Source organism: Ambystoma mexicanum, chromosome 4p, assembly GCF_040938575.1.
Source record: "Ambystoma mexicanum isolate Mex_15411 chromosome 4p, UKY_AmexF1_1, whole genome shotgun sequence".
Taxonomy (NCBI): domain Eukaryota; kingdom Metazoa; phylum Chordata; class Amphibia; order Caudata; family Ambystomatidae; genus Ambystoma; species Ambystoma mexicanum.
This window is the reverse complement of record NC_090927.1, coordinates 1,290,498,136-1,290,523,825: the sequence shown is the minus strand read 5'-3', so window position 1 is coordinate 1,290,523,825 and position 25,690 is coordinate 1,290,498,136. Positions and strand designations below refer to the sequence as shown.

General features: G+C 48.9%; 1 protein-coding gene across 1 annotated transcript in view; it reads right to left on the bottom strand.

Moving 5' to 3' along the window:
• Nucleotides 1-25,690, bottom strand: part of LYST (lysosomal trafficking regulator) — a 3,942,656-nt gene that overhangs the window by 597,185 nt on the left and 3,319,781 nt on the right. Inside the window, exon 48 of the mRNA XM_069606985.1 lies at nucleotides 12,280-12,378. Within this exon, the coding sequence (XP_069463086.1) occupies nucleotides 12,280-12,378 (99 nt within the window). The remainder of the gene's footprint in view (nucleotides 1-12,279; nucleotides 12,379-25,690) is intronic.

Here is a 25,690-nt window from a genome sequence, read left to right as displayed (position 1 = left end):
AAGGCATGGTATCAAACAGTAAGACAGGTACAAGTGACCACAGTTCAAGGGTGTTTATTGAACTTCAATTGGGTTTGAAAAACGCCTATCTAATCCTAAATCTAAAGATGGGAGCAAGCTATGACCTTCAAACAATAATAATCCAGTCCGAGTGGTGTCTTGTCAAAATTAAAGCCCTTATACTAATAAACCTATTGCCAATCCTTACTTCTAAATACAAATAGTGTGGGAAACAATGTTATGCAAAAGAAAAGTGTTCAAGAAATAATATGTCAGGTTATTCGAGACGTTGGCTTGCCTTCCCCACGTTTTAAGCACGGGACAAAGGCGGCACACTCGAGCTTAGCACAAACTCTGTTTTCTCTAGCACGAGGATGTAGTTCCAAACCTCAGTATCAGGGCCATTCAAAGTCTCTTACTTCAGAGGGCCTGATGCGACAAACAAACATTCAAAGTTCCTTTTTCCTCAGGATTCTCATGAGCACAACTTCTCTGGTGATTCACTGTTCACCCGGGTCCCCTTCTGCTGGGCTCAGACCCACTTTAACACAAAACCTTCAATTGGTCTTCCTCTGCCAAGCTCAGACCAATTTATCTTAATTTCCAAACTTTCTTGACTGTATCAAGATCGAAGACTTTCGACTGTGCGCAGGATTCTGCTTGGCCTGTCGCAGGACCACTTCAATTCACAATTCTTTTCACCTCTAACTTTCACTTCTGCCACTTCTCAGCTGGATGCCTTACAGAGACCTTCGATTGAGCACACACGTGGTGCCAGACCACTCTGTCAAAACTATTGTATATTTTCCTTTCAAAGTTCAAACACTCATCAGCAGTTCAACTTTACGTACGTCTTTTATCACACATGTTTTAACAATGTCCGTTGCAGCGCTCGCAATACAAAGTTGCTGCTTGCAACCTTGGTTTTAACACAGACTGGTCTTCTATCGGTCTCCCCAACTCACCGGCTGTGATTTCACAGACGCTGTTTTGTTGTTGGAGCCAAGGACGGTACCACAGCAGCTGCTGCTTCTCCCCACCTTGATTAAAGACGCGGGAGGGCCCCGGTTATCCCCGACGCACAATGCAGCATTCATCAGCCTTGTTTCCTGGTTTTACGCTTTCTAATCTCAAGAGTTCTTGAAAGCAACAGTTTCTTGTCAGAAAGGTCAAGGGCATTTTCTCCTTGCGATCCCCTCCGTTTTTGTGCCAGCTTTCTTCTCTCGTTCAGCTGCAGTCTTGAAACTGCCGTTACCTCATGTGCTTTGCCTGGCTCAGAGTATGTTCTTGTACTCCGCCTTTTATTGTGTGGGGAAGTTTAATGGAAGTCAGGTGTGGGCAATTGTCAGTAATTGCCTGACCTCGCCTGACCAATGCATTGGGACATGTCTGTTTTTTTAAATATATATAGTGTTTTGGTCCCCATAAACAAACAAGTGAAAACCTTTCACAAAGAGAGAAATATTGAAGATAAGAAAAACATTACATAGTAAATAATACAATTCTTCATAAGCTAATGTTAGGCAGAATCCTGTGCAGTGCCCTTAGGGACCACTACATACAATTAAGACTACAAGTGGTAATACAAGTTCACCTTTGGTACAAGCCTGTACTACTATGTTAAAGTGGTAGCAGTAGCGGAGCAGCCAGGCTTATCTCAAGAGTATATGAGAAGTAGCAGAGATTACACAAAGTGAACACAATTACTGTGACTCAAGCAAACACTGACTCAAGGTTTCAGGTAAAAAATATAAGTACATTTATTTTTAAACCATTTGTTATAAACACAACGCTTCTATTAATTCAAAACCACACGAAAAATACACTACAAACAGCCAATTCTCTTGGCACAGAAGAGCTCAAGGTAAGTACCTTATGTTTTGGCGGACCAGTGTTGTGAAACAAAAGACTTTACCGGGCATACACATGCAATCACTTTTTGACAGCTCGGTCGTATTAAAGAAACGCGTATCCGCAACAAGAAATGTTACCGGGGCAAAAACACACTTAGCACCTTGGCTAACCAGAGAGAGTTGGGGGCAAAAATCATAGGCAATACTTTTGTCAAGGCAGACAGAATCAGAGAACACTCGTTGATAGATAGAAATACAAATGTCAATAGGCCGGAGCCAGTGTCAAGTGGAGCCGGGTTCCTGTTGTCGAGGATCACATAGTAGTACAGTTCAAGATTCAACGTAGCCAGGAGTACTTAGATATTGTCGATAGAGGAAGCAAAAGTTATGAGAAGGAGGGAAGACAAGGGCAAGCCTTGGAGGCGAAGAAAAAGGATTCACCCTAATTCCTCAAGCAGAACACAGTACTTTATTCAATGAAGAAGCTGGTGCCACGGCAGTTGTTCCTGGTAGTTTCCTGTAGACCCATGGTTCCTGGAGCTTCAGTACAAACGAGGACGTCTGGAGGGGTCTGCACCACACAGGGATGAAACCGGCAGCAGCGACGGTGAATAAAAGGTGCGCTCCTTAAAAACAGGAGAGGCTCTTCAGATGGCTATCCGGACAGCAGTGTGCAGCGATTTCAACCAAGAAGAAGATCCTCTGGCTGTGGAAGATGAGCTGGTTGACCCCACCAGGCTTAAGGGAAGACGACTCCGGACTGGATCTTCTCTGGTCGTTGAAGGGTACATAGCTCAGGCCTGCAGCAGGGCTTCACCGGGACGGGGGTAGTTGCAGCAGTCATCTTCCCCACTTCTCTTCGGTTCCTTGTAGTTCCAGTGGCGACTCTAACTTCCTGCCCAAGAGTCCTGCCTTTTATGCGAAAATCCCACATTCACACAGCATGGCTGTCAATCACGCAGCAGGGGGGTTGTTTTCGGCTCGGACAACCACCTCAGCCAATCATGGCAAAGTGCGACTTGGGTTTCCTAGGGTACCCTGTGCAGGGGCTGACTACAACCCTCCCTCACATTCAGTACACCTAGACACCCAGGCACCCAGAGGAGGGCTTCTTGGCAGAAGCCCGCCAAAAGACAATGAACAAAAAAGGCAAACCTGGTTTGTCGTGCAAAGTAAAACACAAGAAGGACTTTAACAAAAAAAAATGGCGATTAAACCCGACCGGAACCAAAAGAAAGTGTATTTGGTCAAGCGGGTTTATGTTCGAGGCTAATATAATAGCCTAAAACAATACCACGTTATATAGTATAATCGCGGTAGAAAAGTTAGGGTAGATACCACTGCCACCAGCCAAGTCTAAATGTTAAAAGAGCGAAACAGTGCTCTAGGAGGTACAGATAAAAAGAGCTAAGGATTAACCCTTTCCAGTACTCCATGTAAGACGGGGTGTACTGGACCTGTGGTTATTTGACTTTGTAAATTTAATGGCAACTTTACCTGTTTCTGGGGGACAGTAGTCAGCCCCAGGAAAAGGAGTCATTGGGAAGTCTTAGAGACAACCCTGTGTTACTGCACTGAAAGGTGCTGTGTAACACACATAACAAGTTGGGCTCTTGGAGTGGTGTGCTCCAGAATCCAAGATCACACATCAAGTAGAAATGCACAGGACAAAACACATGTAAGAGTGGGAAAAAGAGGCACACTCTTACCAAGTGGAAAAAAGTAACTCCAGAAATCCAGCAAAGCTGCTGGGGGACTCACTAGGTGAGGGAAATTAGCCATAGAATGAGAATTCTCCCTGACAGCTAAAAATTCACATCATCATAAAATAACACACACATTTCATAATAGGTACATAAAAAGGTCATCTACATCATCAAACTCAAATTCAGCTAGTTAATAACGAGGGGAGGAAGGAGAAAGGGGAAAGATGCAATTACGCTCCTTCAGTTGCATCTTCAGAGTTTAGCCACTCTAACTTTTTGGATATTATACCGAGCAATCGACAGAGCCAAAATCAAGCTCTGTAGGTCGACTCCATCAAACTAGACCAAAGAGCTTCATTCCATTTAGCCATGCCAGATGTTTAACTCTATCTTCCCTGGGCAGTGCACCCCATCACTAGATATTTCATGGTTTCTCTCAGATCAACTTTGCCACAAAAACTACAGTTCTTATTCCATGGCCCATCCATTCAGCCACACACTCTCCAAAGTCAGCAACTGATTTAAGCGAAAACACAAATAGAGATTGCTCTTTTTTGAGCAGGGAAAGATAAGTAGATATTTTGACAGGTTTTCCTTTTTGTAATTCAACTTGGCGTATTCTTTGTAAAGAGCGTAGGTGGCCAACTCCTCATTAGTTTTGCCCCAATCATGCTGGAATAGTTCTTTTTTACACCAACTGGGTTTGTGACCAGTTCCCGTTTAGAGGACCTTATCTCCAAAAGGGTATTCAGTTATTCATTGATTGTATAACCTGAATTGCGTGTTTGCTGTGATTGGGGAGGCTCGTTTCACAGTTTAGCATAGTCAGATAGTTTCCTCCATTTAGCTCTAGTGGCCAGAGAAACAGGGCCCAAACTTGTGCCTCAACACCGAATTGGGAACTGAATTTGCCAGACCTAATGTCTCTTTCCATAACATGCCCTGTGTAGTATTTAATTTTACACCCAGTTCATTTAGAATAATGTCCAATCCATATAATATAGTTAGTTCTAGTTGCATCAAATAATACTGGATTAGAGGTTTCAGGGAGAAAAGACATAACTGGGGAGTATACCCTTTTCATTGTCGCGAAGAGCGAGCTGTATTTTGCATTCATTAGTTGGATCCCGGATTGCTTGTAGGTGGTATTGGAAACTTCATACCCCAGATAGGTAAGGGAGTTTACTCTCTCGAGTCGTTCTTCACCCACCCGCAAGATCAGAGTTTTTGGACTGCGTATTGTGGAAAATATTAAAACTCTCGATTTAGATCCATTCACTTTTAAGTTGTTTTCTGCTGCATAGGTGTGAAACAGTACGTTTTTTCTGCAGTCCAAATGGAGTGAGGTCAAAGAGGCCAATATTGTCCGCAAATGCACTCCAATGTCACCATGCCCAACCTGACTAGGTTTGTAGTCCCCCCCCCCATATCTTACCTATTTCTGCAGTACAGAGGTTGTACAGGGTAGGGGCTACAACGCAGCCCTTCCTCAACCCTACAAATGTGTGGACTGGGGCCGTCATTGAGCCCTCCATGTCCGATTTTGCTCTAACTGTTGTATCTTAATGTAGCAGAGCGAGCAGCTGTATCAGCTTGGGTGGAAAACCTGTCACCCAAAGTTTGTCCCACATCCGTCCTCTACTGACTGTATCAAATGCATTTGTCATGTCAACAGAGGCCATGTAGACAGTGCTTAATCCTTGACGGCTGCCCGCATGTGTGCCATATAGCCAAAGCATTTAGGAGGGTGCCCATTCCTGCCCGGAAACCTACTTGGGAAACAGATAGTAATTTAAGTTTAGTAATGTCAGTTATACTGCTTGGGTGTTAGTTTGTTTTCTCCCATAGCAGGCTGTCCGTGTGAAAGTGTTAGTGTTGGAAAAGGGGGACGGGGTGGGGGTAGAGTTCCTACGTATCTTATCTGGTAGGATGGGGTAAAGGTGTTACAGGGAAGGGGATCCTGCATCTCGCCAACCTGTGTCCCACTCCCCGAAGACGCTCACCCAAGTGATCCTCCCGCACTGGTCCACCCCCAGGAACTGGATCCAAAAGCGATGGCCATGTCCTGGCTACCTGGATGACAGATCCCCCTGGGACTAGTGGGTGAGACACCTTCTGGTTTCTCACAGTACCCTGATCCCAATCCCCAAGGACCCACCAACCAGTTGATCCTCCCTCGCTTCTCCACCCCCAGGGTCGGGATCCAAGAGGATGACCTTTCCCTGGCCACCTGAGCAGATGATCCAGGTGGAATAGGAGTGAGGATACCCTCAGGTTTCTTACACCATCTTCAGATTTGAAAGCGCACGTGAAGTGGCAGTATGAAACAAGAAGAGCCAGAGAGGGGAAGGAGGGAGAGTTTGCATGTGAATTCATGCAACACCCATGCTAAAGAACAAGATTTACAGGTAAGTAACTTGTTCCTTCTCCAGCATGGGGTCTTGCATGGATTCACATGCTCATGATTACGATTATACAGCAGTACATATACATAACCACAGGAGGTGGCAAGGCTCACAGAAGCAATATACTTACGCCATGAACAGTCTCACCTCACACAAACTGGTGGTTGAGCACCGCCTGGCCAACCTGGGACTCGTCCCTGGAATCCCTGCCCACACAGTAGAATTTTCTGACAGTATGGATGGACCTCCACATAGCAGACCTGCAGATGTTGAGCAGGGGAACACCAGAGAGCAATGCTGTAGTTGCTGCAATGATTCCAGTGGAATGAGCTCTCGGCGGGCCTGGAAGCAGTCTCTTGACCAGACCATGAAAGTGCATGATACAGCCAGGGATCACCCTGGATATGGAAGCCTTAGACAGGGCTGTATCATGCACTAAGAGGCAGGAGAAGTCCCATAGTTCCAAAATTGACAAACAGCTGAGATGTTTTCCGGAAAGTTCTTAGTGCGTATCACATAGAACTTGAGGGCACGAGATACGTTCTGCGAACGCAACGCCCTCTCAGCAGGCATAGAAGGGTTTGCGAAGAACACTGGAAGCACCAAAGGCTCGTTGAGATGAAAGGTCGATGGAACCTTTGGCATGAAGGTGGGACGAGTCAGCAGCACCACCACCTTAGTAGCGTGGAAGGACAAATATAGCTGCTTGCAGGAAAGCGCCGGAATGTCCCAGACCTGCCTAGCCGAGGTGATCGCTACTAGGAAGGCGGCCCTCCATGAAAAATACTTTAAAGGGGCCCGATGCATTGGCTCAAAGGGAGGTCCCATAAGCTTAGAAAGGATTATGTTCAGTTCCCAAGCCGGGGAGGAGACTTCAAGGTGGAAAAGTTCTGAAGAGACCCTTGAGGAACACTTTGACGAGCCCGTGCAACGACACAAAGAGATTGCCTGGCGTCCTTGTGTACCGGGATATGGCAGCCAGATGAACCTTGATGGAGACGTGAAACAGGCTAGCCTTAGCCAGCAAGAACAGATACAGAAGGAGCTACAGATCCGTTATCCGCAGTGGCATGATCTTCTCCGCCCTGCATTGCACCATAAAGGGATTCCATTTGTGCCTGTAGCAGACAATGTAGCGGAAGCTCTGGCCTTGGCAAGGATCTTCTTGCATTCCAGCAGCAATGAATGCTGCCCAAATTCTAGGGCTGCAGGAACCAAGCCGTGAGGCTCGGTGATGCTGGGTCATGGTGTAGGATTGTTCCGTTTTCTCTGGAGAGAAGGTCAGGAAGTGGAGGCAGCTGGATGGCCAGACCCACTGACAGATTTGCCTCGGAAATGCCTGTGTGATGAGGTTCCTCCTGCAATGGCAACATCTGAGTGTTTTGATCACACTTAACAGTAGCAGAATCGGAAGGAAGGCGTACAGGAAGAGCCTGTCCCAGGAAAACGAGAAGGCATCCCCTTGACTCCTCGGGTGAGGACATCTGCTGGCAAACATCCGGCACTTGGAGTTGGCAGCTGTTGCAAAGAACTTGATCTGGAGAAGACCCCACTTGTTGAAGAACTGAGACACCTGGACTTGTTGAAGCTCACCCTTGTGACAGGACCACAGCTCCCTGCTGAGCGTGTCCACAATGGTATTCTGGACGCCTGCCAGGAATAAGGGGACAAAGAACATGTCTTTAAGAAAGGACCAGCGCCACAGAGACTGGGCTTCCAGAGGGAGCGGGAGAGCGCACCCCACTCTGCTTTCAGATGTAAAACATGGTGGTGGTGCTGTCCACGAAGATACGTACCACCTTGCCCTATAGCTGTGGCTGGAATGACTTGAGGGCCCAGAAGGCAGCCCCCGTTCCCATAGCGCCAGGATGTTTGTGTCTATGTACTTCTCCTCCGCGAGCCAGAAGCCTCTGGCATAGGATTGTCCTGTGCGAGACCCCCCTAACCCTCCACAGTGGTGTCGGTAGTGACTGTACCAGGCTACAGAGTGATCTGGAAAGGAGCTCCTTGAGCCAGATATGGATAAACTGACCACCAATGAAGAGCTTGATGAAATGGCTGATTGAGGGCGATCTTTTCTGCCCATGTGCCTGTGACCTGTAGCCACCTGGCATCTAGAAATTCCTGGTGGGGCTGCATCTGGGGTCTGCAAAAGGGAACAAGATGGATGCAGGAGGACATCATGCCCAATAGGGATTTGACAGACCAGACTGTTGCGATGGGCACTGTCGAAAGCTGCTGACCCTTCCCTTGGATGGCATTCACCCTCTCCTCTTAGGGGGTCGCTAGACACGAGACCGTGTTGATCTGGGTGCTCAGTAACAATGCGTTCTGTGATGGAACCATGCAGGACTTTGGGTAATTGGTGAAGAATCTGAGCGAAGTCAAAAGGTGTATGGTCTCCGCCGTGTGCTGGGTTGCCAGTGCGTGAGAGCAGTACAGAAGGAGCCAATCATCCAGATAAGGGTAGGTGTGTATTACGTATTACCTTGCGGTGTAGGTGCGCGGCTACCAGGGCCAAGCATTGTCTGAATACCCTCAGAGCCGATTTCAGGCCAAATAGAAGGGGCCTGAATTGGTAATGCCGCCCCTGGGCGTCACAAGTTAGGAACCTCTGGTGTTTGCAATGAATGGGGATGTGGAAGTATGCATCCTGCAGGTCGAGAGTTGCCAGAAAATCCCTTTCTTCCAGGTAGTCGAGCATGTGCAGCTATGTGACAGTACTGAACTTTTGGGATTTTAGGTACTTGTTTAGGCATCGTAAGTCTAGGATCAGTCGCCACCCTCCTAACTTCTTCCTTACCAGAAAGTATCTGGAGTACACTCTGGAGCCACAGAGGTGCTCAGGGACCAGTTCTATTGTCCCTTTTTGTAAAATGTCCTTAACTTCCTGTAGCAGTTGGGCCATGTGAAGATCTTGACACGCAACAGGAGGAATACAGGGGCACCCGTCTTGAAATTCTAAAGCGTGCCCCTGCTGAAGAAAGTCCAGCCACCATCTGTCTGTGGTGATCTTTCTCCACTGCTTGGCAAAGTTCAATAATCCATCTCCCACTGGGGTGCGAAAGTGGGGGCGCCGGTGCATGGCCTGTTCAGGCCTGGTTGGGTGTTTGTGTCCTGGATGGTGGACGGCAACAATATTGGCCTCCAATGCAGTGGGCCTGGGAGCGGCCCCTGTAAGCTTCCTGGGTGGTGGAGCGGGAGGGCTGATGATGGGGGTAGTGTACCCCTTTGAGGACCTGGAGATTCTTCCCTTCTGGGAACAAAAGGACAACCTTCTCTGTTGCAGGATCCCCGGACAGCATGCCATCTCCGTGTAGGTCTTGATGGCCTGGAGTGTCTCATCAACTGCCTTCCAAACATGTCTCCTTCAAACGGCATGTCCACAACCTTGGTCTGCACGTCTGTGCGAAGGTTTGAGGCTTTCAGACAATCCTGATGCCAGAGAGCCACAACATTCCCAATTTGGAAGAACCCTCAGTACGCTACGTTGAGCGCAACCGTAACGGTATGATCTGAAGCTACCTCTACCTCCACGAATGAGGCCAAGACCATGGCCTTCTTATCATAAGGGAGGAAAATCCAGGATGGGCCCCAGCTTGTACCGCAGCTCCCTGTCGGATCAAGACAGAATGGCGAGGGCAGTGGTGGCCTTGATGGTGGAGGTTGCAGTGTAAATTATGTGCTTGCCAGCTGCATCAAGCTTCTTGCTTTCCTGGTCTGGAGGTACCACGGATGATGACGAGGGGTTGGGTGATCACTTCCTGGCGGCGCCCTACACCTCAGAGTCGGGAGAAGGCTGGGACCTGAGACACCTGGGGGCCAAATCCAGGACTCAGTACTTCTTCTCCAGCCTGTCACACTTTGGTGGCAGAGTATTTGGTGCCTTCATGATAGCCAATCCATCTTCCCAAAACGTTGTCCAACAACGGGACCAACAGGACGGTCTTCCTTGAGGACTCTCTTCACTGAAAAAAGAAGCCTTCCTCCTTCTCTTCTGGGACCAGTGACATATCCCTCAGTGCATGACGGGGTGCAAATGGTGCAGCCGGAGCGGGCTGAAACTCCATGAAGGGTCAAACGCTGATATGGCTCATAAGACAGTGATCCCTCCTGAGACATGGGTCCATGGCCTCCCTCATGATCTGAGCAGACTTATTCTGGAAGATCGTCCTCAGAACTGGTGTAGATATGCAGAGATTTCCTTGGAGATCCCATGCGAGCCAGAGAGGACACCTTGGCAGGCATGGGCAGGAAATCCACAGTTGGAAGCAAGTCTATCAGTCTACCTGAATCCTTCAGGAAAGATGCTCCAATGGTAATCTGCAGAATAGGAAGAGGTGTTGCCGACAATGAGGTCGAGGTCGGGACTGTTGATGGAGGCCTCAGAGTCAAAGAAACCCTCAGAGTAGTTGTCGAGTAGGTTGAGAGGACAGTCGCTGACAAACTTTTCATCGACCAACGAAGAGCTGGTTTTCCTGATTTCAATGACGAGGTTGACGACGAGGAGGTTGTTGATGAAAAGCTTGTTCGCGAAGCAATCAGACAGTGTAGTGGTCTTGGTCTTTGACTTTGAGGCCGTCGACAAAGTGGTGGTCCTGGCAGATGGGGTTGTGGATCTGGGTTGTTTGACGGTGGCAAAATTGTTTGTGGTGGAATTGACCGTAGTCCATTTTGCTGTGAATACAATTTTACCGTGGCCAAACTCACCAAATCTTTGTCCCCTGCCCCCCAATACATCCCTCCATCTCCTCCACATACCTTTTCTCATCCACTGCCTCTTCTAACCCTGCAACGTCAGTTCCGTCCATCCAAGGCAGGTTGGATCTGACGCTGCAGAGACCCCTTTTCTTTTTCTTTTTTTCCCCCGCCTCCTATCTTCAGGAAGCGGGGGACACCCCTGGAACCCCCCATGACTAAAAATACCAAACATGGGGAGCGGAGGACACCCCCGCTCCTCATATTCAGTATTTTTAACCCAATTTGATTGAATCAAATCGATCGAAAGGTACTGGCTAAATCCAGTTAAATATATCATTCGATCGATTTGATTCAATCAAATTCGGTAATGCCAGGGTTATCGGCGAGGGGTCCGCACCACCTACGGCAGAGCCGCTGACGGGCCTCAAGAAGGTCTCCTCTTCTATGGCTTGTGATTGGATGGGGTCAAGGATTTCCTTGCAGACGGAGGCAACCCACCAGCCGGCAGGCTAACCGTTGATGGAAATGGCGACCGAGAGCGACCTCTTCCAGAACATGGTCCCGCAGCTCCGGTGAACACTGAGGGTGCAGATGGAGCGTGGATCTCCACCTTCTTTTGGACCTCTCCGCAGAAGGAACATCCTCAAAGGACCTTGTCTCTTCTTTCCAGAGTGAGTCTCTTCTTTTCCGGAGCCCGCCTAAAACCTTCCCCTTGCTCGACACAAGCCACTAACCTCCGATGGTGATCCTTCTTCGACAAGAAGCTACCGTAGATGTTGCATCCGTCCGGGTTGTGATCCGGGTTAAGACAATAAAGGCACGCGAGGTGCCAATCTACAATGAAAATGTTCTCTGGCCACAGGTCTCACAGACCCAGAAGAGACTTTTATTCGCCACATTGGACATGGTTGAGGTGAAGATGTAGGCCCAGGACTGGGCCTGCTGGAGACACGGAAATAAGATCCAACAATGAACAAGATGATCATCGCCGACAACGAGCCTCCGTTGCCGGCAGTCACTGCATGACAGTAGATGAAGAAGAGATGTAAGAAATCTTCAAAAACGGTCAAAAACAGCAACAAATCCACTAATTTTGAAAAGCAACACTAGAAACATGTGGTAAAATCTGAAGATGGCCGTCAGGGGTGGAGTTTAGGAGGGCGAGTATCATTGGCTGGGTGCAGTATGACCCAAAGGACACTGATAGGCTATATAGAATACAAGCAGTTTTAAGTTTAAAGCTGAACTGCTTTCTTTTACCGAAAATTCCAAGTTTGACGACAGGGAATATTCACGAGCATGTGAATCCATGCAAGACCCCATGCTGGAGAAGTTGCGAAAAAGCACTGCCCTGCGCCTTCAGATCCAGGATTTCTCTCCAGTGATGCATTACCAGAGAGTTCAGTGTTGCAGCGGGCCTCCTAACGCTCTCGTTCCCCCTGCTGTTTCCATATAGGAAGAGCAAGAGATGGGATGCCAGGTTATTGCTTTGGGAAGCAAAGTCCGAAGAAACATCCATGCACTGCGCCCAATATGCTTTCACTGCCCCGGGGATTGCTTTTAAAGAATTTTTACCAGACAAAAAGTTACTGGTGTCTAAATCAAAATACATACCGTTTGGTTTGTAAATCTATTCACATATGCTGTAATCACTCCACATTTGCTCCCTGTAAATAGCTGACAACTTTCGGGGACCCAGGTGCAGCTTGTTACCTTTAAAAAAATGAAAAAACTAGATTAAAATCCATTCACATTAAGTTCTGAAATATGACAAATGTTGTATTGTATTGTATTTGAGGATTTTATATAGCGCATATCCGTGAAGGAGCGGGGCAAAAGATTGCATCTGCGCGCAGATGGTAAATTCGCAAGAACTGCTAATGTAATTTTTAGCAAACAGCCTGTACGAACAACGACAATTTTGGCATTAAAACTCAAATATAGCTTAGCAAACAGTTGGCAGGGCTACTATTTGGCCTCTTAAAACATACTATCAGTTATTTGTCATGGGAAGTAGGTAAGAGATTCTTTTTTTCCAGAGCTCATGTGCTCCAGTGAAAAACTTGATTCAATCCTCCCCTTGATTTAACTTAAAATAAATGATTTGCACATGAAAGGAGACAACGGCGCTGGCAATGGAAAATCCTGCTTTAAAAATACAGTCTTTGTGGATGGTGGGCAGCGGTGGGGGTGAATGGCGGACTAGAAGTGGGGGCGAATGGCAGACTAAAAGTGAATCTCTGTTCCCGTCACAGAATCTACTGCCAACAATCGCCAATGGTAGTGCTTAGTGAATATTATGGTAGACATCTGCGTCTATCATCAAATTCGTTTTTCTCCTTGATTATAATCAGTTGATTTAGGATCAATATCTTTTTTTTCCTCCCTGTTTTTTGTGTGTTTGGGAAGGATTAGGAATTGGTGCCTGTTAGGGGGCGGGGCTCTCCGGCCCCCACCATGTGAGTATGCCCCATCTGGCAGGGCGGGCGCACAGGCCCATTGTTGGAGAGCTGTTATTGGTGACACAGACACAGGGTGCTTATATCAACTGCAGAGCGGAAGCACGCTCAGCACCTTTATTAGTGCAGGTCATGCATATGAACCTACACATGTGTCTCAGCACGAGCCCTATGACTTGTTGCCGACGTAAAATCAAGCTATGCCAAGGGTAAAACAAACAAAATCGCACATCGCCAACTTCAGATGGCATGTGTTACAATAAATGGTAAAACTTACACTGAGCTTGTCGGTCATTTTGGAACGCTACTATACATATTCTTATTTAGGAACCCTACTGTACACACTATCTGCAGGGGTACACTGCCAGAGGTTGGACGGTTTAGTTTATCTGATGAGTGATGATGGTAAACACTTATCCCACTTGCAGTTCTGGCCAACACTGATGACATGCTGTTATACTGTGCCTACTTTAAACGCATCACATTTGCAGTATCACTGCATTATAAACATGCCACACTGTCATGGTACAAATGTACACACATATTTATAGTGGCATGTAACGCACCTTTGGAGCTCTACCACTGCAAACTTTACAAGTCCAGCAAGAGAGCGGGGATGGTCCCCCTGGCTGGAAAAGCTGCACCGTGAATACCAGGGACACATCGGCAGATGGTTACAGGGCAGTTCCTCTTTGTCCGCTTACCCAAGATGCAGAACGATCCACTTGCTGGCAAAGCCGTGCTCGGGGATACCCGGGGCCACATCGGCTGTTGTCTCGCTAGCAAGTCTCTGCCCCTTCTCGGCTGAGCGTGCAGGCCGCCACTACAGAGCCTGGGGAAGGTCTTTGCCGCTCCCTCCCGCTACAGACGTTGCAGGATGGTCATTCCAGTGGGGCCTAGGTGGTCCTTATTCCTTGCTGCAGGCAGTAGTCTGGAGTCTTTTGGGCCCCTTGTCCCCCATGAGGATAGGGGCAAAGGGAGGACACTCTTCTTGAGTCCCCCCACCACGTGAGGAACAGCAGATTCAAAAAATATTAGGAGGAACCCCGGGGCGCACTCTTCAAACAAATAACCGAGTGCTATCTATCTATTTCCGGGTCTGTTAGGCTACTTCAAATAGAGACATAAGAGAGTGTTCTGACAGGTCAGGTAATTACTTTTAAATCAATTTAATCATTAACACATCATAAGTCTCTATTTATCTATTTAAAGTAGCCTAACAGACCCGGAAACAGATAGAGACAGCACTCGGTTATTTGTTTGAAGAGTGCACCCCAGGGTTCCTCTAATATTTTTTGAGTATACAGTGGCGGAAGTCACAGGAATCACATACATAGCAGGGTAGTAAGCACCATGTTCTCTACGAGTACTATACAGAAATCAACGAAAATGACGGATGAAAGGGTGCTAGCGTTTAGTGATGATTACGCTGCAGCACTGATGAAAGCTATTTCCATCATAAATAGCAGTGACCTAGAGAAGACCCAACAACCGAACGACTGTGACGAACTGGTACAACTCAGGAAACGGCTAATACGGACAGAACTCCATGGTGCAATAATGCTAGAGTATCTGAAGAATTAAGTACTCCCACAGGGCTTAATGGTCCGTAATGAACCTCGACTATTCTTAGATAACGAGAAGTTCCGAATCCAATGGAGCTGCACAGCTATGGGCGGCATTGGCTGATTCTTATCATCGATACAGCCAAAGAAACTTGTGAGAAAATCAAAATCTAAGATGACATGAAGAAGCTTGTCTCACTCGACAACTATAAAAAAAGAATCGAGGAGATTGAAAAAGAAATGAAAGAGTTTAAAAACAACAACACACAAGAAATGATTTATAGGCTCAAGAAGGACCTAGCCTGTTTCAGCCATGAACGTGCGTTCCCCTACGTTAAATATGACTATAAGAACAACTTCCAACAACAAACAGGAGGAAGCAGACCTAATAGACGAGTAAGATACAGGGGAACCACGTATAGCACAAGCAACTATAGTAGTGATCCAGACAACCCAGGCGAAGGAACTTCAAGTAACAAAACCCTGATGAGAGGCCGAGGACAACAAAATTGATGACAAGGGAACAACAGTCGTAGACCATCTATACTACCTTTTTTATATCAAGGCCAGCCCAGAGGCAACTGGGACCAAGACAGATGCCAGACAAGGAGCGGGAATCGGCTTAGTCAATATTTCCGACTATACTTCAACAAAAATGGAAGAACAGGTTTTAAATACAGGCTTAGGTTTCATGTTGACAAAAGAACATGACCCGTTTGAATTTCGGATTGAGTTCAACAAGCTGATGAGGACAATCCAACTTAAAGAATTCTTTAAAAACAAGGAACCAGGGAACACATATGAAGCAGCTAAGAACTACACAGGCTTCAGGAACCCATCCACGTTCTGTGCACCAATATGCAGATACTCCCCTGAATCACAAGCGTTTGAACACAGAGTACTGGCTGACCTGGCTAAATTGTAAAAAGAGAAACCAAAACCATTTCAAAACATGTCTCGAAAGGAAAAAGAAGCCATGGATTCACTGGCCAAAAACCAATGGATTTTCATCAAAAAAGCAGACAAAGGAGAGGGGGATGGTCATCCTCAATAGAGAAGACTATGTTAATGAGTGTCGGAACAAACTTAGCAATACCAACTACTACATACGGCTGAGAGAGGGCCCCACTAAAGATCTACAGGGGCACATTGAAAATAAAGTGTCAAAAGCGCAAGAGAGAGGCTGTATATCCAAACAAGGAGCAGAGTTCCTCACAAACAAAAAACCCCATACACCGATTTTCTACTACCTCCTCAAAATACATAAAACACTTGTTAAACCACCTGGGAGACCCATTATGTCTGGCAATAACTCAGTGCTAGAACTTTTACCAAAGTTTGCGGATCACTACCTGAAAGGATACGTGAAGGAAAGTAAGTCCTACCTCAAAGACACCACAGAAGCCATCAGGCAGTTCGCAAACCTAGACTTCAATCCAGAAACGTCACTCCTCGTAGGACAAGACCTAGTCGCATTGTATACGAACATACCACAACAAGCGACCACTGACACCGTGGAAGAAATCCTGCTCAACAAAACTGATACAGACCCAGTTCCCACCTCCATCATCCTCTGGTGCATCGAGGTAGCATTGAAGAGGAACTATTTTTAATTTGAAAGCAACAAATTGAGGGCACAGCAATGGGCGCAACTATGGCGCCTAGCGTAGCCAATTTGTATGTTGAAACATTTGAAAAAACCCACATTTATAACAAGACCAAGCCATTCATAAGAAACATCAAGAAGAACAAGTTACTTTCTTACCTAGTAACGTTCTTTCGATGGGATGGTCTGACGACGTATTCCATATCTATGACAGGTAATCAGCACAGCTGTGCTGCTTCGGAAACTTTTTTCGGCGTCTGCGTCCTGCGTCGATGACGTCGATGCGCCGTCGTCGAGGACCTCCTCCGACGTCCGACGTCATCCGATGTGATAAGTAGGACGCACGACGCCCGTAGCCTCAGTTGTAGTTTTTTCCCCCGAGAACGTGTGACATTAGTCTACTGCCAGTCAGACACAAAGCCTTGCGGAACGTAAGCTGCAATCGCAAAAGAAATTCTGCAGCGGGGAAGGTAGGGAGGGAGCAATATGGAATACGTCGTCGGACCATCCCATCGAAAGAACGTTACCAGGTAAGAAAGTAACTTGTTCTTCGAGGGGATTGGGTCCTCCGACGTATTCCATATCTATGACAGACTCCCAAAGCAGTACCAGAGCAAGGAGGAGGGAATGAATTTAGAATCAAAATTTAGAATTGCCAATCAAATAGCAGAGCAAAGGACCGCCTTGCCAAAGGCCAGATCCTGTCCTCGGATGGAATCGAGGGAATAGGGATGTACAAATGTATGTACTGAAGCCCAGGTGGCTGCATCACAGATGTTGCGAATAGGAACACCCCACTGCAGGGCAGTAGATGCAGCCATACCCCTGGTAGAATGGGCCTGCAAGCCAGCCGGTGGGTCCTTACCCGCCAAGCGGTAACACTCCGAGATGGCCAAAATAATCCAGCGAGACAAAGTCTGTTTCGTCACAGCTTGTCCCAAACGCTTTCCAGCGTAACCAATAAAGAGTTGATCGTCCACTCTGACCCGAGACATGCGTGAAACATAAAAGCTTAAAGCTCTCCTAGGATCAAGCCTATGGAGCATGTGCTCTTCCGTACCAGGATGCGGAGGAGGATAGAATGCCAGAAGAACAACCTTCTGGGCCAAATGAAATTCCGTCACTACCTTCGGAAGAAAAGAAGGACAGACTCTAAGGACAACCCTGTCCTTGTGAAATACAGTGAAGGGTGGCTTAACTGAAAGTGCCTGTAACTCACTCACTCTGCGAGCGGAAGTAACCGCAACTAAAAACACAGTTTTCAGTGTTAACAGCCTCAAAGGGCAAGAATGTAAAGGCTCAAACGGAGCACCCATAAGAAACTTAAGAACAAGGTTTAAATCCCAACCGGGCACCAGGAAAGGTGACGGAGGGAACACATTAGTGAGCCCCTTCAGAAACTGAAATTAAAGGGATTTTAAAGTAGGAACACTCTTCAGACGAGCGCTTAAAGATGGACAGCGGCGCCAGGTAACCTTCAATGGTACCCACTTGCAAGCCCCTGTGGGCCAAAGAAAGTAAAAAGGACAGAACCATGGGGATGTCACATGCAAAAGGATCCACATTCTGAACTCTGCACCAGTCGCAGAACTTACGCCAACGGCAACGGTACAGAGACTTTGTTGCTGGCCTTCGGGCCGAAAGCAACACCTCCATCACGTCTTCAGGGAGGTCCCAATCGTTATACCTCAACCTTTCAGAAGCCAAGCGTGAAGGTTGAGGGATCTGACCTCTGGATGGAGAACCTGACCCCCCTCCCGTGAGAGCAGATCGTCTCGGTAGGGAAGACGACGTGGAGGACAGATGGACAAGTCGAGAAGGTCCGGGTACCACATCCTCCGAGCCCACGCCGGAGCAATGAGGATCATCCGGGAACCGAACTTCCGTAACCTCCGCAGCACTTGCGGGATGACGGGGGCTGGAGGAAACGCATACAGCAGTGGGAATGACCACTCCACCACGAACGCGTCTCCTAAGGCTCCTTTTGGAGGAAATTCCCACGAGCAGAACCTCTTGCACTTCCGGTTGACACTGGAGGCAAAGAGATCCACTTGAGGGGTCCCCCAAAGGGCGAAGATCTCCAGGAGAATCTCCTGAGCCAACTCCCACTCGTGAGAGATCATGCTCTGCATGCTCAGAGCGTCCGCCTTCACGTTTTCGTCTCCGGCCAGATGAACTGCCGAGATCGAAACTTCCTTCTGGATGGCCCAGAACTCGAGCTGCATCGCCTCCCTGCACAGAGGAACTGACCCTGCCCCCCCTTTTTGTTGAGGTAGTGCATGGCCACTGTGTTATCCGTCAGAATCAGGACATTCTTTCCTCGCACAGTCGGCAGAAAAGCCTTCAGGGCTAGCCTGACGGCCCTCAGCTCCAACAGATTGATATGGAGTCTGGACTCCGACGGAGACCAACGACCGCTGACTGTCAGCTCGTTGGCATGAGCTCCCCATCCCGTGAGGGATGCATCCGTCACGATCGTCACCTCCGGCCAGGGAAACCAAAACGGAGCCCCCTTCATCAAGTTGCCTTCGACGGCCCACCACAGAAGGTCCTGGGCGACCGAGGGCGGCACCTGAACCGGGTCCGACATCCTGCCGGAGGACTGCGACCATTGCATCATGAGTGCCCACTGCAAAGATCTCATCCGCAGGCGAGCCTCTGGCACCAGAAGAATGCAGGATGCCATGAGGCCGAGCAACCTCAAGAACTCGAACGCTGGGAGCGTCTGGGCATGCTGAAACTTGTGCACCATCTGCTGAATGTGAAGAGCCCTCACCTGGGGAGGAAAACACTGTCTCAGGGAAGTGTCGAGCACTGCTCCGATGTACTGGAGAGGCTTTGTTGGCGTCAAATGGGACTTCTTTAAATTGAGGGAGAAGCCCAGCCTGTAAAGGGAGTGGCAGGTGACGGACAGATGATCCAAGACTTGCTCGGGAGAGATCCCCCTGATCAACCAATCGTCCAGGTAGGGGTAGACGTGAATCCCCCCTTGCCTGAGATGCGCTGCCACCACCACCATGAGCTTGGTGAAAACCCTCGGGGCGGAGGTCAATCCGAACGGCAGGACCCGAAACTGAAAGTGCGAGTCCCCAACCGCGAACCTCAGGTACTTCTTGTGCTTGGGATGGATCGGCACATGGAAGTAAGCATCCTTGAGGTCGAGGGACACCAACCAGTCCTGAAGCTGAAGGGCCTGGAGGACTTGAGAGAGTAACCATCTTGAACTTGTCCTTCCTGAGGAGTTTGTTCAAACCGCGCAAGTCCATGATGGGTCTCAATCCCCCGTCTTTCTTTGAAATCAAAAAATAAGGGGAATACCATCCCTTGTTCCTCTCCTCTACAGGCACCAGTTCTATGGCGCCTTTCTCCAGCAGGGCTTGAATTTCCTGCGCAAGGAGCGGATCCGGACTCTTCAAAGAGAGGTTCCCTGGTGGATTGTCGTGAGGCCTCTGCTGAAAGGGAAGACAGTAGCCGTGGGTTATGATCTCCAGAACCCACACATCTGAAGTAATGGCACGCCAGTCTACAAGATGCTGCGCCAGCCTTCCCCCAACTGGCGAACCATGGGACATGGCCTCATGACTGAGTGGTAGCGGCTGCGGCGTTACCTGAGGGCAAAGAGGCAACTGCCCGAGCGGCCTTGGCACCACGGGTACCCTGTCGTCCACCTCTGGCACCCCTGCGTTGGCCTCTTTGACTGCTAGCTCCTCTCGCTTTACTGAAGGACGAGTAATAGCGAAAGGAACCACCCCTCCATTGCTGTCCCCTAGGACAAAAAGGCGGAGGTTGGCGAACGGCAGCGCCCAACGACTTTGCTGCAGCTTTGGAGGTCTGCAACCTCTCAAGGCTCTCGTCAGCCTTGCTGCCCAAAAGGTGTTCACCGTCAAAGGGCATGTTGAGGAGCCGGGACTGCACATCAGGAGCAAACCCCGACTTCCGCAACCACGCAAACCTGCGTATCACGGTGCTCGCCGCCATGGACCTGCTGACGCATTCAGCCATGTCCAAACCCGACTGAACGGACTCACACATGGCATCCTTACCATCCTGGACCATAGCAAGGAAACCATCCCGTTCGTCCCCTTCGGGAATATGTTCAGCCGCTAATGCAACACAGTTCCACAGAGTGTGTGTGAAACGAGACAAGGCACATATGGAGTTGGCCGCCTGAAGCGCCATACCACCCGAAGAAAACACTTTCTTCGCCCAGCCATCAAAACGTTTGTCGTCCCCATCAGGAGGGATGGTAGGGTACGACGCCTGCTATGCCGGGGCCGTGGCCGCCTGCACCACCAAACTCTCCGGAGTGGGGTGCCTGGTCAAGTAGCAGGAGTCGCTACTGGCTGGACGGTATTTTTGCGACGAGGACCTGCCCACCGCCGGGAGACTCTCCGGAGCAGTCCAAGCCGCCGCCACCCTTCTCTGTAGAGCCCTATGAAACGGCAGTACCGGGTCAGTTGGGGGACCAACATCAAGGATGTCCGCGAGATCATCCTGCACAAACTCCCCTGGGGGAGCAGACCATCCGAAGTACTCGGAGACCCTAGCCATAAGGCGCCGGTATGAGGAATCGGCATGAGAGCCAGGCTCAGGCCTACAAAACTCCACTTCCGGAGAGGTGTCCAGTCCACTGGCATCATGCAGTGACTGCCTCAAATCGTCAAATTGGCTATGGCCCGAGACCATCTCATCTGGAACCCGACTAGGAACCAGACCATCAGAATCCTCATCCACCTCCGAAATATATTCCAGGTGGTGAAAAGAAGGCACCCGAGAGTGCTTGCTCTTAACCAGAGCCTTTCTAGGGGGTTCCCCCGTGCCACGGGGTACCTCCGACACCCCGGCCTCGAAAGGCGTCGAGGGCGTCGAGTGAATCGGCGCCGGCGTCGAGAGAACAGGCATCAGCGCCGAGAGGATCGGCGTCGACGTCGAGTAAATCGGCGTCGACGTCAGATGCAGCGCCGCCAGCATCGACGGCATCGACACAGTCCTCGAAGCCAGAGCTCCGAGTGTGTCCTTCGACGACCTGAGCGTCGACAGCTTCGACGACTTCCTCGGAGCCGGAGCCTCGAGAAAGCCTGTCGACGCCCTCGACGCCTCAGGCATTGATGTCTTCCTCGAAGACATTACAGGTGCACACAGTCTCGAACGCGTCGAGGTCCGGGACCTGGAACGGGTACGTCGAAAACGAGTCCCCTTGTCCGAACGGGACCTCTCCCGTGACTCGTGCCGACCACTCTTGCGAGCGGTGTCTCTCGACCTCTCACGGCCGACCCCACTCGGGGGCGCGGACGGTTTAGTACCCTGCGACTCGAGAATCGCCAGCATTTTCTTCCCGAAGGAAGCCCATTCCTCCGGCGTCGCACGGCTGGTGGGGTAAGCGACGTGCCAGGCAGAGTCCTCAGAAGAGGACCTGGAAGACGACCGCTGTCGGCGCTTCCGAGAATGCCTCGAAGAGGCTGAGGAGTGGCGAGACCGACTCCTAGAAGGAGACCCACGAGACTTCCGACGACGACGCGGAGAGTCACCTCTCGAATCATCCGTCGAAAGCCCCGCAGACTTTGACTTCCGGGGCTTGGACACCCGACCTACCGACAACAACTTCTTACGTTCCCGTAAGGCTTTGGACGTGAGCGACTGGCAGTCGATACAGTCATCCGTGTCGTGGGCCTCTCCGAGGCACCAGAGGCAGGCGTCGTGCGAGTCCGTCACCGACATCTTGGACCCACACTCCCCGCACTTCTTGAAGCCCGGACGCGGGGTCGAAGACGAAGTAGAAGACATCTTCTTACAAAGGATTTTCTCACAAAAATGAACAGGTTCGAAGAACCGAGAAGAACAGAACTCCAAAGAGTCGAGGCGTAACCGAGATTCACGAAGCAACACGTTCGCGGAAATAACGGAACTGAGGCTATGGGCGTTGTGCGTCCTACTTATCACATATCGGATGACATCGGACGAGGTCCTCAACGACGGGGCATCGACGCAGGACGCAGAAAAAAGTTTCCGAAGCAGCACAGCTGTGGTGATTACCTGTCATAGATATGGAATACGTCGGAGGACCCAATCCCCTCGAAGTGGACGCGGTATACTGATGACATCCTGATCATTTGGGAAGGCCCAACACATGACACCACAGAGTTTTTCACTTGGTTGAACACACTCAACCCCCATCTGAACTTCACAATGACAGTGAACAACCAAACAACCAATTTTTTGGATCTGACCATTTTCCACCAAGAAGGCAAAATAGCAGTAAAGCTGTATCACAAACCAACAGACAAGAACGCACTGTTGCACTCCATAAGCCACATGTTAAACACCTGTGGTATAACCGACCCTTCGGGCAGTTCCTAAGATTAAAAAGAAATAGTACACAGAAGACGACCTTTGAAGAAGAAGCCCAGTCACTTACTACGAAACTACGAGACAAAGGCTACCCCAAGAAAATTATCAAGAGGGCAGCCAAACGGGCCAACAACAACAACAACAGAGAGGCCCACCTTGATAGAAAAGGAGAGAAACCACCAGAAGAGAGACTATTATGCGTCAGCACCTTCACCAACCTCAGTCTCAAAATTAGAAACGTGATCCAAAAACACTGGAGGATTTTCAAGACAACCCAGAATCCCCTCGAACCTCCAATCTTGCCTTACAAAAAGAGTACCTCGATTGGCAACAGTGTGAGTAGCAGCAAATTAAAAACCTACAAAATTACTGGACAGAGCATCAAAACACTATGGGGTATGATATGATATGATTGGTTATTTATAACGCGCTTAATACCCAGAGGTTTCTAAGTGAGGACCCGGGGATCGAACCTGCGTTGCCATGTGTTGTCTTGCTTCCAAGGCAAGCATGTTGCCGCTGAGCTATCCTCCCAAGACAAATGCACAGGACACCACCCCTGTGGGACCTGCGGAGTGTACAGACTTACCACAAAAAGTAAGGAGGTAGACATTGTAACAAACAAAAAATGGGAACAGAGGACATTTTCAAACTGCAACACTGATCATGTCATTTATCTTAATAAATGTCCCTGTGGCCTACTGTATGTGGGCAAAACCAACAGAAAAGTGAAAACCAGAATAATTGAACATCAAAGTTGTCTGAAGAATAAAACTGACAAGGCGCCGATGGTTAAGCATTTCATCAAGATGAACCACGGACACAAAGAGTTCATGTGGACAGTCCTCCAAGTCCTGAAAGGAGACAATTCAACCCATATAGAAAACCTGATCCTTAAAAAAGAGGAAGAGATGATTTATATCTTAAGGAGCGACACCAGAGGACTGAACGAGGCAATAGAATGGCACAAAATTAAATAAAAGACGAATCAGCACAGAGATCATCGCCTCCATAAGGCAACGCACACTGATCAAGGATCCAGTGAGTGGTAATGGGCCGCAAAAGGAAAGTAGAAGAAAGTACCTGTGTTCAACTAAGGAAGTCTTCCAGACACATGGACACGATTACGAATAATAGAAGGGACACTGCATCAGAAGACGGTTAAAATCTGAACCAACACCACCATACTCTGGGCTCAGAAGTACCACGTGATAAGGACACACTAAAGTGATGTCGCACCAGGCCACCACCAGATCGAGGGTACAGCACTATACCCAATATAGACATGCACCCACTATTACTATAGAAACAATAACAGTATCGGCAGAGAATCAGCACTTAATACTGGGAGCATCGGATAAGGAGAATAGACGTTGCAAGATGGTGCCCAAGTTGCAGATAAAACTTGCAACAGAAAAAAAGGACTAGCCACGCTCGATGTTTTAACCGGCGCCATGGCAACGGATGCTTGTTTGACTGCGGACACGGCAAGGGAGTCGAGGCAAAGTTGTGCTCGTGCCCACAACAGAACGCTTGGAGTAATACCAATGATGAAGGAGCCTGTGTTCATTCACAGATGGGATTTTTGACAGCCTGCTACAAGGTGAGAGATTATCACAATTATGCATCAAAGTAGGGAACGTACGAGTAGCAATACTATATGAATCTTGCGCGTGCCGCACACCACCGCGGACTGCTGCAGTTATGGACACTGACAAAAGCTTCATTCAATGACCTGCGACACGAGAAAATTAGGATGCGAGAAGGATTCAACATCCTACGCGGAGCAACAACAGTAGAGCACCTACAGAACAAGGTGAGAGATTATCATAACAACTATGTAGCAAAGTAGGGGGGCGTGGCTAAGCAACCATGAGATAGGACGGACTTCCTCGAGGCTCCTGCCGATCCTTCAGCATCCTGCCGTGCACATACACTAACCCTAGTGTAAAAATGCAATGAATAGAACCACTGCTGTGGGAATAGACAGAGCACACGTAGAGTGCATCTGCATGAAGAACGGTCGCGAGGAACTGCAACAACGACGAAAAGAAATGGATGAGTATCCTGGGACGAGACAAAAGAAAATGGCGCCTGCATTGTAACAAAGAACAGTGGTGTGAACTGCACGGAGATCGGAGTGGATCGCAGGGTGACTGGGACAGTCAATCCTGATGTGCAGCAGCAAATGGCACATGGGTTCTGGATACTGCATACACTCAACCCTTCTGGATCTGAAGCCTCGATTACCCGAATGAGAGATGAGAGTGGAACGGCATATAGGGTCCTGGCGAACGGATGCACGGCACATCAGAGCCAACCCTTCTGCTGGTCGAGCGGTGTGCACAACAAGGGACTCGCAGGCATCCGACACAAGTGCCCAGTGGAAGTCATAAGCTCGGAAGGTAACATACATTATAGATGGCAACACGGAAGTAATTACGCCCCAAGACAGGTTGGACGCGGAATAGGTTCGTAATGTGCTGAGCGGTGTGAGCCATATAGCCGAGCCGACGCGGGCAGGAACCGGACACAAAGGGAATCAAGGTGCCACACGGTTCCTACAACTCCGCATTGCAAGTCCACATAGCTCAAAGAGAAAAAACGCTGAGAGCGGTACCGCAAACCTTTCTGTGCTGAAACAGAAGCTTAAACACAGTGGCGCTGCTAGTGCCTTCTGTGAAAAAGAAAGTAACATTGCATTGGTCACATAACTTTCGGATGTGATGCACCGTATCTGCGGGGCCACAACACTGGCAAACGTCCTCAGTAACTCGGAGCTGCCGGCAGAGAAGGAACTAATGGACCCAATCTTTGAGGAAACCAAACTGGGCAGTTAACCACATGCCCGTTAACGTGCGCAGTGCAGGTAAACCGAATTATTGCTCCCATGGACAGGGGCCCGGATGAAGAGGAGCTCCACAACTGGATCTCAATGTGCACAATCTGGGCGGGCTCTTCAATGTAAACGAACTTAGTAGGAATCCAAGAACGGATACTTGCGCCGACTTCACGGCCCCAATAACAATAACATTGATAGTGCCACG